Source organism: Octodon degus, unplaced genomic scaffold, assembly GCF_000260255.1.
Source record: "Octodon degus isolate 3935 unplaced genomic scaffold, OctDeg1.0 scaffold00056, whole genome shotgun sequence".
NCBI lineage: Eukaryota > Metazoa > Chordata > Mammalia > Rodentia > Octodontidae > Octodon > Octodon degus.
In genome coordinates, this window is record NW_004524632.1 from 8,541,263 (window position 1) to 8,556,221 (window position 14,959).

General features: G+C 47.4%; 1 protein-coding gene and 1 long non-coding RNA gene across 6 annotated transcripts in view; one reads left to right on the forward strand and one right to left on the reverse strand.

Moving 5' to 3' along the window:
* Positions 1 to 219: 219 nt before the first annotated feature.
* On the forward strand, positions 220 to 10,159 carry LOC111817355. The gene is made up of 3 exons (XR_002821582.1): positions 220 to 1,099; positions 1,339 to 1,344; positions 10,149 to 10,159. It is a non-coding gene; the product is annotated as an uncharacterized LOC111817355 (long non-coding RNA).
* Positions 6,155 to 14,959, reverse strand: part of Fbxl20 (F-box and leucine rich repeat protein 20) — a 114,641-nt gene continuing 105,836 nt past the window's right edge. For all 5 annotated transcript variants that reach the window (XM_023718082.1, XM_004633699.2, XM_023718084.1 and 2 more), the window contains 4 exons: positions 12,922 to 12,966; positions 11,304 to 11,360; positions 9,947 to 10,159; positions 6,155 to 7,085 (listed from right to left, as the gene is read on the reverse strand). In XM_023718082.1, coding sequence (XP_023573850.1) covers positions 6,978 to 7,085; positions 9,947 to 10,159; positions 11,304 to 11,360; positions 12,922 to 12,966 — 423 coding nt within the window. In that variant the 3' untranslated portion in view covers positions 6,155 to 6,977. The remainder of the gene's footprint in view (positions 7,086 to 9,946; positions 10,160 to 11,303; positions 11,361 to 12,921; positions 12,967 to 14,959) is intronic.

The window sequence follows — 14,959 nt, forward strand, 5'->3', positions numbered from 1 at the left end:
AGGGGTCGAGCTCGAAAGAGCCGTGTCTCCCAGTCATGCTATTTCCACAGGAGAATGAGAAGTCTTCACAGCTTATTTCCTTTAATTACATCATAAAACAAAATTAGAACATACAGGAAACAATAGTTACATAACAATTTATATATTTATATATAAAAAACATTTCTTTTTTAGTCCAAAGATTTTAAAGCAAAAGAAATCCTCTACTGCCACCTTGGATTTTCTTTTAAATATCCCCCTCTCATCCTCAGGTGCCAGGTGTTCTGTGGGACAGTCACTGGGGCAGCTCAAGGAAACTGGTGTGAAGCCACCGTGTGGGGACAGCCTGGCCCTTGGTGGCAATAAGCAAGTGGCGGCTCCCATGGGTCATGCTCCAGGTTGTCTAAGGGGTGGCGAGGGTGGACAGGACAGCTCCCACCAGCCCCTGCCTCTGACCCCTGGAGAGGGTGCGAGCAGGGGGAAGCAGCCTGGCTTGAAGTAAGGATTCTCCAGCAGCACCAGGTACCCATCTGCCTCTGTCGCCAGGCAAGAGTGCAACAGGTCCTCATGGCTCTCTTGAGCTCTGCACAGACCACGTCAGTTGGCTCTGTGCCCTCAGGGTCAGTGAAGATGGGAGAAGGGCAGAGTGCGGAGGGGGCGGGGTGAGCAGCCTCTCCTCAGCAATCCCAGGGCAGGGGCAGCGGGCAGCACAGAGCCCTGTTGGCACCTCGCCCAGACCTGCAGTGCCCACCCACTGCCAGTGTTAGTGTGTGAAGTGGGGGTGAAGGGGAGAAAGAAATCACAGGCACGCCCCCTTCCTGTACTTATTAGAGATTAACAGTCATCAGAGAAGTACAGATAAGGAAGCATTCTCAAGGGAAAAACCTGATGTAAACCCAGGAAAGTAGCAGCAAAGATTTCACTCGGTGAAGATCTAGTCTACAGCACTAGAAAAGAAAATCTTTGGGGGTGGTTAAAGCAATTAGTCAAACCGTAGCAGTTAGAAACTTTCTCAAGTTAGGATTTTCTAAGACTTTAGGGTCTCATTCTCTAGTGCCAATAAAAGAAAACAAGTTACTAAGGCTGGGAGGGTTAGGCTGAGAAACACGCCCTGTGAGCAGTAGGAAGGGTGAGGCTGCTTCTATGGGCACAACAGAAAGACATCACCTCAAGTGTTCCCAGCCTCGGGGCCCAGCAGACGGAGCCGCCTGGACCTTTCCCCGCAGTCCTGTTCCCTGAGGCCCTCAGGCAGCTGGGCAGCCTGGGGACTGTGTGGTGCTGGTCTGTACCTGGATGACTCAGTGAGGGGACACCAGGAGCCCGCCTGGCAGGAAGAGGGTGTGGCGTCCACGGGACAAGGCAGCAGTCAGCACTGCTGAGCAGGTGCCAATTCTGAGGAAGGGGCCCCATTCTAGAACCGCTTCTCCACTTCTCTCTGAACCTCACCTCTCATTTCCCCAGGTCAATTTGTCAAGAGAAGAAATGGGGAAAACACAAAATAAAAGGGCCCCGGAAACAGTTCTTCTGGCCTGTGGTTCTCCTCTAGGGTCATGAGCTCCTGGTGCTGAGGAAGCGATGGGCACCCTGAGGGTCGCTGGGAACCCACAGGGCAGGGAAGCAGCACCCTGGTCGGTCTGGGACACAACGCTGCTGTGGGCACAGCCCAACAGCTGCTGTGCTTCTTCAGAGGGTAACTCCCTCGGGGTCAGACTCGGGTATAGCCACACACTGCCTTCCCTAAGGGTCAAAGGCTTCAGAGGTGTTCAACTGATGTTCTTAAGAATCAAAGCACACAGAACAGGTGGACTTGGCTTGAGTGGAAAGGAGCAGGTACCTTTCATGCAAAAACCTCACCTCATGTGGCAGTTCCTGCCTGGCAGGTAGAAAGTCTGTCTCAAGTAAAAAGGCAAGCCTGCAGCAGCACGTACCTCAGTGGCCTATGTTCTTTGCCAGAGAAGATGTAAGTTAGGACATTTGGACACAGTCATGACAACCTTAATCTCAAATTACCTGGGCCATTATGTGAGTAAGGTCTCACGCATCTTTTGTAATCTCCAATTTTATATTCTCTTACTGCTCTAGATTCCTCTGACCCCAAGATCACTGTAAAAGGTGTACAGATTCTGGCCAAGACCTGTAGAGCTCAGCGAGGGTCTGTCAGCCAGGAGGCAGCACAGGGGTAGAAAGCTACCCCCCAAATGCAGATAAGCAAGGAGGAGACAGGGAGAAGGCAGCGCGTTCCTGCAAACCTTCCCAGTGGTGGCAGCTGCTCAGGGCGCAGACACGTGAACTGGCCAAGGGCTGGCCTCATCTGGACACCCCACCCCCTGAAGAGATGCTGCTCACAGCAGCATGAGCTCGCCTTCAAGCCAAGACAAGGGCCGCTGCATGCTCTGTTCAGTTCTCCACGCCCTCCTAGACTACCACACCAATGAAATGCACTTTATAAGGTAATGAGAAGGGCTGCAACACTGCGCTCCTGGAGCATCACGGCTCTACCACGCAGGTCAGAGAGTCTGGATAGCCCGGAAGGAAACACAGAACTACTTACCAGGTTTCCCTCTAGAATGTCTGAAACAAGGGCTAAAGTATCTCACTTTGTATCTGGTAATCAACTTAATGGATGGGGAAATCAGACTGGACATTCTTTTTTTTTTTGGTGGAACCGGGGATTGAACTCAGGCCCTTGTGCTTGCCAGGCAAGTGCTTATTCTACTGAGCTATCTCCCTGGCCATGGACATTCATTTAAAGTCATTCAAGAAATACTTTTACATCCCGTGAAGATGAGAGAACAGAAGAACAAATTTTAACACAAAGCACCAGTGTGCTTTCACGCTCCAAGTATTAAAAAAAAAAGGGGGGCGGCTAAAGCTGGATCTTATTCTTCATATCAAGCTTTTGTCATACAAACTCTATTCAAATCCAGCAAGCAAGCATCTAAGAGAGCCCAGTGAGAAACAACCAGAGCCACTCGACAGTTAATCCAAGGCCGTCCCCAGCTGCTGTGGATGGTGAGGCTGAGAAGTCAGCAGCACTCTGGGATGAGGGAGACTGAGAGCGGAGGAACAGGCGAGGGTAGGACCGCAGGAGGGGTGCTGGACTCAGCTCTGCAGGCGGCCAAGAGGGCGTGAGGGACACTGAGGAAGCGAACAGTGCTGGAAAATACCAGGGGGAGACTGGGGAAGGGTACTCAGGCCAAGGGGAGGTACGGCCCCCAAACTTCCTCAAGACTGCCAAGATCCCTCCTGACCACCCAGAACTTTACAGCAGGAACTGGGAGGGTACTTTCCTTTTCTTTCTAAATCTCTCTTTTGTTCATGCTATTTATTTTTACTATAAAGGCATATTCTGGAGTGTCTATGAAATCAAACAAACAAGCTAGCAAGTTTGCCTGCATCATGCCTTGCTAACTCCAGACACAGACAGGAAGCACACATTCCGGGCTCAGGGCGCTTTCTACCTGAACCAACTCACCATGCAGTCATTAGCACAGAAATTATATTTTCTTTTTTGGCGGAACCAGGGATTGAACTCAGGCCCTTACCAGAAATTACATTTTCATCCAAGCTCGATGGGTCTAAAGTTTCTTTTTGTGCCAATATACCGAGTTTCATTTTTTGGGAAACTGAGATAAGAAGATTGTTTGAGGCCCTGAGTTCAAGACCAGCCTGTGGACCACAGCAAGACTGTTTGAAAAAAAAAAAAAAAAAAATCCACCATGTGTAGGGGCACATGCCTATGCTTCTAACACTTTCTAGGGTAAGGCAGGAGGATTCAAGACCAACCTGAGCCACACAGTGAGACCCTCTTTCAGAAATTTTATATATATTTATTTATTTTTTTGTACAGGGTCTCACTACATAGATCAGACAGACGATCAGACTCGTAGTGATCTGTTGGTGTTCAGCCTTTCAAGCGTTGGGATTACAGGTGCGCGCCACCACACCCAGTCTCGATCACATGGCATGCCGGGGATAGAACCCCAGCCACTGTGCTCTGCCTAAGCAGATGCTTTGGTCTGCTGAACTTTCTGGCCAGCCCAACAAAAATATATTTTTTTTAATTTAATTTAATTTATTTATTTATTTGTGTGTGTGTGTGTGTGTGTGTGTGTGTGTGTGTGTGTGGCCAGCTCAGCCCACCAGGGGGCGGGGCTGGCTGGCATGTGGGGCTGGGGAATTGAACCGCGGTCCCTTGTGCTTTGCTAAGCTTGTTCTAAGTAGGCGCTTTAGACCACTGAGCCATCTCACCAGCCCCCAAAAATATTCTTTACAAGGTACTTTGAAAAGAGGAAGAACACAAAAGACAAATAATTTGAACTTTTTAAAGGGACATATGAGGGAGGCCTGCCTGTTAGCTCAGGTGTTTAAGGGTCTGCTTATGCAAACGCAGTCAGGCACAGAACACATAGGTTTGATCCCAGCTCCTCATGCCTTACCAGACCTGCCCTTAAGGCAGCCTGAGCCAATCAAAAAAAAAAAAAAAAAAAAAAAAAAAAAAAAAAAAGGAATAAAATAAGACTATGCTAAAAAGTGACAGCAATAGAGGATATTTCCATGTGATTGCTTCCAACATCAATAGAGACTTCACTCTTGCACACACTGGTAGAACCAGTACTTGCAGCATTAAAATTAGCCCTTTAACAATCTGAATCATGCAGCAGATGACCTAAGATCAAGATGGATTGCACATCAATGTTCCAAAAACTACCCCCCCCCAAAAAAAAGGCTTTAGAAATGCCCTCATTTTATTTTCTTTATTCTCTAACTGAATCTAGGGCCTTGGCACTGAGCTACATCCCCATCCTGTTCATCTCTCCTCCACACTTTTTTTTTCTTTTTTTGGCGGAACTGGGGATTGAACTCAGGCCCTTGTGCTTGCCAGGGAAGCGCTTATTCCACTGAGCCATCTCCCCAGCCCTCCCACACTTTTTTTTTTTTAAGACAGGGTCTCCTTATGCACTTAAGGCTAACCTTGAACTCGTAGTGATCTTCTTGCCTCAGCTTCCCAAGTGCTGGCATTACAGGCATGTGCCACTGAGCCAGTTTAAAAGTTTTTGAGACAGGTTTTGCTAATTTGCCCAGGCTGGAACTCATGATCTTCCTGCTTCTGGCTTTGTGGATGCTTGGGTTGTAAGCATGTGCTGCCATGCCTGGCTTCCTTGACATTGTGGAGGTGAGCAGCTTCTCGTTTCTACCTCTGGCGGTACTGAGGCTCAGCAGAGGCCTTAAGTGGCTCACAGGTAAGCCACGCGGAGCTGCCTCCCAGAGCTCTTCCCTCATGTCACTTGGACTGAGGGTCTGCCAAGGTGCTCAGCCTGACCTTGAACATCCTGCCTCCACCACAAGCAGGTGAGCTTATGGGTGTGTGGCACCATGCCTTCTTTTTTTGTGAAATCAGGTCCTTTCACTTGCCAGGGAAGCACTTATTCCACTGAGCCATCTCCTCAGCCCCACCACGCCTTCTTCATGGACTCTTGACTCACTAGTGCTAAGCCCCCTTTCTCCTCAGCCCTGATGGCAGTCCAAGCTGGGTAGACACTGACACTGATAATCTCTCTCAAGTTTCTATTCTACACGTCCTCATCCCATCCCTTGGCCACTTTCACAATTCCATTAAAAGAAGTGTGGGCAAAAGATAAAGAAGGCTGAGGCAGTCTGGGCCCTCTGAGGTACCAACACTGCTATGGAACCATCAACACAGACAGAGCTGGCCAGATGTCACTGGGCCATGCTTGTATTCCTGATGGGCTAAGATGGGCATGGGCAGCGCGGTGCTGGAGAGTACAGCTCGGCTCCACTGGCCACACACAGCTACAACCACCAGGGTGGAGCTGCCAGCAAGCACACCCAGACTGCGGTGAGCACAGCAAGGAGATTATTGAAGTCTGAGCTGGGTGCCAGGGACCCCCAGGCTACATCTGGGATTTGCCATCCACTCTTCACTAACAACACATTTCTCATCTCTTTCCTTAGCACGTTAATACAGGCTGCAGGCAGGAAGTGTGGGGGGCAGTATGGGCCCCTCAGGCGAGTTATCATCTATTGCTAGATATAACGGAAACCAAAATGCAAAGTTTGTTTTTGTCAAAATAATATTAGCTTTCTTCTCATTATTTTTCTTATTTTCCTTTCAGGTTGGCAAAGATTCAAGCAGGGTCCCCTAAAGGTAGAATTTCAAATTAAAAAAATATTTATTGATAATGTTTCTTTTAAAAATGTTTGATAACCTCAACTAATCATCCAAAATGCAAACTGTAAACACAACAGCCCAAGAGTAACAACTGAGGGAGTAGCAGATGGTGACTGGGTGACACACTGAGCAGGGTGCAGAAGGAGCCACGCAGAGCGGAAGACAGGTGCGCGGTGTGGACAGACAGGGCAGTTTGATGAGCAGCCACATCTGGACCGCAGCATTTCAGCAACCCCTGGGCTAAGTACCAAACCAAGGAGGAATGGACAGCTTTCTCTGCGAGCGTGCTCAGCACGTTGCATGGATACAGGAAGCACAGAAGCTATGTGGTCATTTCATAATGAGGGCTGCCACATCTAGGATGCCAGGAATTTCTTTCTGGTCCCTGGATACCTCCCGTATCATTTTCCCATGCTTTCCTTGACCTTGGATGACTGCAGTTACTGTTCCAAAATCCCCAACAAAACCCCCTTAACAAAATAAAGAAACCAGCACAGCAGTAACCCTGGGTCTGCTGGAGTGCCCTCCCTCCGTGTTGGCCTATGATGTTCTGGGTGTGTCTGACAGGACAGGTAAGTTTCACCAATCCACTTGGGAGAGCCAGCACGAGCTTCAGTCCCGTGGCCACAGAGCTGGAGTGGGCGGGGTAGGTTGTGGATGCATACGTACGCGTGGCTCTGGGGACCTGGACACGGCCTCACTCCGTAACACTTGCCCAGAACCCTGGGGTTACTTCTGCTGGAGACACCAGGTAACTCTAGAGTGTTCTTAAGTACTCAGCTCACAGTGGCAGAGCCCTCCAGTGTCATAGGATGATGCAGCATCTGCAGAAGCGCTGTCTGCTGCCTCCGACTGACGGGGGTGGAGTGACAGGTGCGAAGTAGGCGTGGACTTTAATGTTGGGTAGGTGGGTCTGGAACAAGACAGAAACTTTACAAAGTGAGCACTCAAACAGGAAAGCCATTGCAGGGCTCCAACAACACGCAATCGGGGACGAGGATGAGGACCAGTCAGGATGCTGAGGGGCCTGGGTTCCACTCAGTTCCATCCTATGCTGTGCTAAGCACACATTCATAGGACTGTAGTATCTGTTTTTGTAATAAACTAGAGGAAAACATCACATTCATTTCTCTCTCTCTCTTTTTTTCAGTACTGGAGATGAAACCCAGGGTCTCTGTACTGAACTACATTCCAAACCCTTTACATTTCTTTTCTTTCTTTTTTCTTTCTGCAGTACTGGGAATTGAACTCGGAACCTTGTGCTTGTCAAGCAGGTGATTACGCCACTGAGCTATTTCCCTAGCCCTAGATTTTTTTTCATTTTGAAAAAAATGGTTTCTTTTCTTTTTTTTTTTTCTTTTTCACAGTCTCAATAATTTTCCTAGGTTGAGCTCAAATTTGTGATTTTTTTTTTTTTTTTTTTTTTTTGCCTCAGCTTCCTAGAATGTGACACCATTCTCAATACCCCAGCCCAAAATAGCAGAAGGATTTTTTTTTTTTTTTTTCCGGTCCCGCTCAGGATGCCTTCAGGGCAGGTCTGGATTGGCTTGAGGATGAGGGGATCGAACCACAGCATCCTGAGCCTGACTGCTTTGTTTAAGTAGCCACTTAAACACCTGAGCTAATGGGCAGGCCACCCCTTTTAAAGATTTTTTTGATACAGGGTTTTGCTATGCAGTTTGTACTTGTAGTGATCTTCCTGTCTCAGCCGCCCTAGTGCTGGTATTATAGGCATCAATCACCACACCTGGTTTGGGGCTGGCATGGTATGCAGAACCAGGGATCGAACTCAGGACCCTGCACTTACCAGGCAGGCACTTAGGCTGCCGAGCTAAGGCTCCCCAGCTCCAGCAACATATTTATTTTTTTGCAGAAATGGGGATTGAACTCAGGCCTTGTGCTTGCCAGGGAAGTGCTTATTCCACTGAGCCATCTCCCCAGCCCCAGCAACGTATTAATTTAGCTTTCCCAAAGAGATTCCCAGGTGGAAGAGGCTACACAGGTTTAAAATAATTATTTTTCCAAATCACTGTGGACAAAGTCCCTCCCTCTGCCTGCCTCCCACTCTCTCTTCTATTTAATTATTTTTCTGAGACAGGGTTCTCACTATGTAGGTCTGGCTGTCCTTGAACTCTGTGATCCCTGCCTCAGTTTCCTGACTTCTGAGGTTACTGGCATGTGCCCCCATGCCCAGCTTGTTTTTCTTTCTGAGACAGGTTTTCACTAGTAGTTAAGGGTGGTTTTAACTCACTTTGTAGCCCAGGATAGCCTCGAACTCACAGCAGTTCTCCTGGCTCAACCATGATGGCAGGCTGTCTTTTTCTTATATTAAAAACCAAAAAAACCCTCACTATCCTTTTTTTTTTTTTTTTGGGAAAACCATGACTCTAGCCTTTCCTACTATTTCACACTGCCAATGGTGACCAGGCACTATGCTACATGCACACAAAGACGGTCCACAGGGCGATCCCGTCCTCAGGGAGGTTACAGCCTGCACACAGAGAAGTGACTATCTCCTAACAGTTCTGAGATGGAAAAGATCCCAGGGACGGGGCAGGGCTGGGCCAGGAACAACAGCGGCAGCAGGCTGTGGAAGAGGCCTGGGCCAGCCTGTTGCTCCCCTCACTCTAGTCTGTTCTTTTTGTTTGCTTTTGTTTTTTCGGAACTGGGGATTGAACTCAGGCCCCTGTACTTGCCAGGCAGGCGCTTATTCTACTGAGCCATCTCCCCGGCCCCTCTAGTCAGTTCTTGGTCCATACCACAGAAGGATGAGAAATCGGAGCGAATCGTACACAAGAGGAGCTCTGGTGCTCTGTTACTTATTCAAAACATGTGGCCAGGTCCAGGAATACAGCTCAGCAGCTCAGCACCTGCCTGGTAAGTGCAAGGGCCTGAGTTTTTTTTTTTTTTGAAGTACCAGGGATTGAACTCGGGACCTTGTATTTGCCAGGCAGGCACTTACGCTGCTGAGCTATATCTTTGGCCAAGGTCCTCAGTTTGAGTCCCAATATCAAAACATAACAACAACAAAAACCCCCAAATCCTCTGTGGTCAAATGGAGTTTTTGAGACCATGGAAAAGTGCTAAGTGACCAGAGTGCCTCGGCCCCAGTAGATGTGCAGCAGATGTTTCAATAAATGTCCACAGGGGGCCGGTGAGACAGCTCAGTGGACTAAGTGCCTGCTTAGGCAAGCACAGGAACCGTGGTTCGATCCCCAGCATCAGCCCCACCCCCAGGCTGAAAGCAGGAGGATCACTATGAGTCTGAGCTGTGTAGTGAGACCCTGCAACAGCCAAATACATAAAAAAAAAAAGTTTTACTTATTTTTTTTAATGGTACCAGGAATTGAACTCAGGACCTTGCCATCAAGGCAGGCACTTATTCTACTGAGCTATCTCCTTGGCCCCCCAAAAACAAAAGATTAAAAAAAGAAATATAAGAACTCCAGGAAAGGGTTCGACATGAAGAAGAAATACAAGTTGAATTCATAAATCTCACTTAACCATTTTTCTTTATATTATTTCTATCTTTGCTTGTGAATAAAAATCTGGCATGTTTCTTTCCTTGTTTTTTATACTCTAGGGATGTGATTAAGCCCAGACACGACTGGACAATCTCTGCTGGAATTTTTCTACCAAATTTCCACATAGGACCACTCTCCATTTTCTTTCTGCTTGCTAGAGGTCCAAGTAACTTTAAACTCCACAGGAATCTAAATATGCAAAAGGACAGGACAGGACAAGGAAAGGGTAGGGAGCACCAGTGCAGCTCACCCTGAGCCTCTTGATGCCGGCGCGAGTGATCTGCTGGCAGTCGTAGAGCTCGATCCGCTCCAGGCTGTGGCAGCTCTTCAGATGCTCCAGGGACGCATCTGTGATGAGGGGGCAGTTGTCCAGCTCGATCACCTCCAGCTGATCGTGCGCACAGGCCCCGTTCCCCAGGTGGCGGATGCCATCGTCTGTGATGAGCTCACAGTGGGACAGACTCTGCAGCCAGAGCAAAGGAGGGGGGGTGTGCGCCATCAGGGAGGAGCACTTTCTGGGGTGACTCTGGTGAACATGGAGCCATCACCACATCCAGGCATGAGGGAGCGAAGGATGCGCTTTAAGAGGCACCAGAGTCTGCTTAGAGCAATTTGTGACTTTCATGTTATTCTAAATGCAGTTTGTAAATTCATGTAATGACTGTGAACCTCATAAACAAAGCAAGATGCTTTAAAAAATTACCCCTATTCAAGTTAACACTAAAGAATTAGGGAGGAATAGGAATTTATGAACAAAATTCTCTGGAGCCTGAACTAAATATTGACTATCTGGTGTAGGGCCTGACCCAACAGTGAATCAGCTGCAGATCAGTTGTGATAACCTATGACATTACCTCATCAATTCTCTGTACATCTATCTCTGGAAAAATCTGAACCTCTGAGCCAGTTAGGAGAGTATGGTGCTAACACTCCAACATGATCCTGGACACACAATAGTAAGCCAAGAGGTCTCTTTGTCTTTTTTTTTTTTTTTTTCCTTCAGTACTGAGGATTCAACTCAGGACTTTTGTACTGGGCTATGTCGTGGCCCCTATTTATTTTCCAGCAGGGTGTTGCTAAATCACTAAATTACTCATGCTGTGCTGGAACTTGTGGATTCTCTTGCCCCAGCCTCCCAGAGTAGTGGTGGGTTTAAAGACAGGCCGTACTATCACACTCAGCAGGATACCCTCCTAAAGTATCACTGGGTATAGCAGCAATAAGCTGCCCCATTAGGACTGGCCTGTTTCTGTTTTATAAGAACACAGGGTTATGGTGAAGTGAATAGTATTTGGGCCACCTCATCCTTGGATCTCTGGAAATGTGTCAAAATGCCACTCAGCAGGAGCCACGCTTCCTGCAGAGAGAGATCCCGCTCGCCTGTGGGTGCTCCGGCTCTCTGCAACAACACTGCTGGTGTGCCCCTCCGGCCCTGTCTTATTCCCACCTCACTGAAGCCCTCGCTTCTCCTCTGGAGGCTGGCAACTCAGGGAAGCATATTTAACCAAAAATGAGAGCAAAGTACAAGCTGTTTCTTACTTTAAACAAACCACGGCACTGTTTTGATTCAATCCAAGAAACACATAAACCTTGAGAGAGAAACTCACCAATACTTGAAGTCGAGGACAGTGTATAGAAAGTTGGATTAACGTGCTATCAGTTATCTAAAAGAAAAATGTATATTAAGTATAATTCCAAACAGTCATGGGCTGTATTTCTTCCCTTGGTAATCCAGGCTTGTCTTGAACCCACCATGTAGCCTAGGCTGGTCTCGAACCCATGACAACCTCTTGCCTCAGCCTCCTCAGTACTAGGATTACAGGTGTGCGCTATCACACCTGGCACTTTTTTTTTTTAAATTTTATTTATTTATTTATTTGTGTGTGTGTGTGTGTGTGTGTGTGTGTGTGTGTGTGTGTGTGGCCAGCTCAGCCCACCAGGGGGCGGGGCTGGCTGGCATGTGGTGCTGGGGATTGAACCGCGGTCCCTGTGCTTTGCTAAGCTTGTTCTCAGTAGGTGCTTTAGGCCACTGAGCCGTCTCACCAGCCCCAAGAAGTTTTCTTTTGAAACTGAGTCTCAGTATGTTAGTAAGTTGCCCAGGATGGACCTGAACTTATGACCCTTTTGTTTCAGACTGAGTATAGAGACTAAAGGTATATACTGCTGCCTGAGAAGTGTTAAAACGGGAATAAAAAAGGGACCCAGGATCCAGTTAGGCTACAAGATGCCACTGCTACAGAGCAGGGCACTTGTGCTGTGAGTATTTCCTAGAACCACCACTCTGCAGGTCTAATGAAAACTAAATGAAAGAAGAGATGTGGACTTGCTATTTTGCTCAGGTTGGCCTTAAACCACTAAGGCTGAAGTGATTCTCCTGCCTCAGCCTCTTGATACTGGGACAGTGGCACAGGCCAGCACACCCAGCATAAGGAAATTTTTCTTTGTTTTCAGAACCAGGGAATGAACTCAGGCCCTTGACTGGCAAGCACTTATTCTACTGAGTGATCTCCCCAGCCCAGGAAATATTTTAATAGCATTGTGGCCTGGATACTTGGGTGCCTGTCCATCCATTCTTCCTTTTTTTAAAAATTTTTTGAGACAGGGTTCCACTATGCAGCTCAGGCTGGTCTCTAACTTGGAACGATCCTCCTGCCTGAGATTCTTCAGTGCTCCGATTATAAAGGTAAGCTTCCAGGTGCCTGTTCACCTGATTTTTGGTATGGAGTTGAACTCAGGACCCTGTGCTTGCCAGGCAGGCACTATGCCACTGAGCTATATCCCTGACTCCTGGGTGTCCTTTCTAATGTCAGTCTGATCAAAGCATGTATTTTCATAATTCTTTAACGCATGTGCCATGCACACCCTACCTGGAGTGACTGAAGACATCTCAGTAAGTGGGCAGAGTGCCCCAGTAGGGAGGGACCTGAGCATTCTCATGTACAGGGATTATGGAAGTTCCCATCACAGTGTATTTGGGTTTTTCTGTATTTGGTACAGTGTCTCACTACAGAGCTCGGACTTGTCCCCAGTGCTAGGATTACAGGTGTGCACCACCATGCCCAGTCTCAATGGCAGCTCAGCATGCCTGGGGGCGGGTCCGGCATGGCATATAGTGCTGGGGATTGAACCTGGGCCACGTGCTTGCCTAAGCAGGAGCTTAATCTGCTGAGCTATCTCACTGGCCCTCATCGCAGTGTACTTGTGAATAAAATCGTGCAATCTTACCTGAACACATTCTTCCAGGTCCATCTTTTCAAGCTCATGGCAATTCTATAAAATAGAAATGAAACAGTATCATGTAGACATTTACTTTTTTTTTTTTGGGACACGGTCTCTCTATGCAGTTTAGAACAGGGCGTGGTGGTGCACGCCTGTAAACCCAGCATTCAGGAGGCTGAGCCAGGAGATCTCTGTGAGGTGAAACCAGCCTGGGGGCTACAAAAGTGAGCACAAGGCCAGCCTGAACTGCACAGCAAGATCTTATCTCAAAAAGAGACACATAAGAAAATTCTTAGTGTTTCAGAGTTGCTGTTATTCTGTCACTTTCTATTTTATCCCATTAATTACACATTCAAAAGACTTTGATTATAGTGATATTTCTCAATTATTTTACATATAAATATTTAACATCTTGCAAGTGCAAGGGAATAAATTTGCTGTAACAGTGGACTAATGATACAAAGATACTTTCAGCCACTGTAATGTAATGAAAAGCCTTTATCCTCCCTCCCCTCCCTGCTCTTTTGTCTGTCTCTCTTCAGAGTCTTGCTATATATACTGCAGGATGCCCTGGACTCACTATGTAGCCCAGGCTGTCCTTGAACTTTTGGGAATCCGCCTGCCTCAGCCTCCCAACTACTAGGATTACACACATGCACCACTATGCCTGGGCAAAAACTGTTTCTTTGTTGTTGGTTTTTTTCTTGTATTTTAGAGGAGGGTCTTTCTTTTTATTTTTGTTGTTGTTGGTATTTTTATGGAAGGGTCTATAGGATGTTCAGGGTCTCACTACTAGATTGGATTCATAGTGATCTGCCTGTTTACAGCGTCCCAAGAACTGGGATTATAGGTGCATGCCACCATGCCCACTCTCATTTGTTGTCTCGGTGCACTGCAGGGGCGGGGCTGGCAGGCAGGCCTGGGGATCAAAGCCCCGGCTGTGTGCATGCTTGTAGGTGCTTTAATCCCCTGAGCTGTTGGGCCAGCTCCTGTTACTTTGGAAGAGAGGAAAAAATTACATGTGTTCTCCTTTACTTGGGTGTCCAGACCCTCCATCTGTCAGCTAGAAAGTGAGCGACCTCCCTCTATTCCGTAACACTGGTCAAAGCCAGCTTGATCCTAACCATTGCTATTCTTCCTTTCTTCTTCCCTCCCCTTTTTTCTTTCTTTTGCAGTACCAGGGACTAAACCCAGGTCTTACGCATGCTAGGTAAGCATTCTACCGCCCAGCTATATCCAGCACCCTTTTATGACACAGCATCTAAGATGCCTAAAATTTGGCAGTCTGTTGCCTCAGCCTCACTCTCTCATGGGTGGGATTACAGGTGTGCATTGCTGTACTCAGCTCAGACTTACATATTTACTTTTTTTTAAAATTTTATTTATTTATTTATGTGTGTGTGGGGGGGCAGCTCAGCCCACCAGGGGGCGGGGCTGGCTGGCATGTGGTGCTGGGGATTGAACCTCGGTACCTGTGCTTTGTTAAGCTTGTTCTAAGTAGGTGCTTTAGACCACTGAGCCATCTCAGCAGCCCATATTTACTTTTAACATTAAACATTACTCACAAAAACTACTAATATACCAAATTAACAGGTATTTTCACAAAGCACCAGAAGTCTGCGTTTATCATCTTATGAAACCACAGAGAACTCAAGTTTCACGGTGTTTGGTTCTCCTATGCAGGCCTGCATTTCCAGAGTGGTTTGCATTCTTTACATTTACAACCGCTTTAAAAAATTTGAGACAGGAGGCAGGCATGGTAGCACACTCCTCTTATCCCAACACTAGGGAGGCTGAGGCAGGAGGCCAGCCCAAACTACAAGTAGAACCCTGTCTCAAAAAACAGAAATACAGTAAAATAAGCGCTTGCCTGGCAAGCACAGGGTCCTGAGTTCAATCCCTGGTACTGCAAAAAACCAAAAACCAACCAAACAAAAAACAAACAACAGGGGCTGGTGAGATGGCTCAGTGGTCTAAAGCACCTACTGAGAACAAGCTTAGCAAAGCACAGGGACTGCGGTTCAATCCCCCAGCACCACATGCC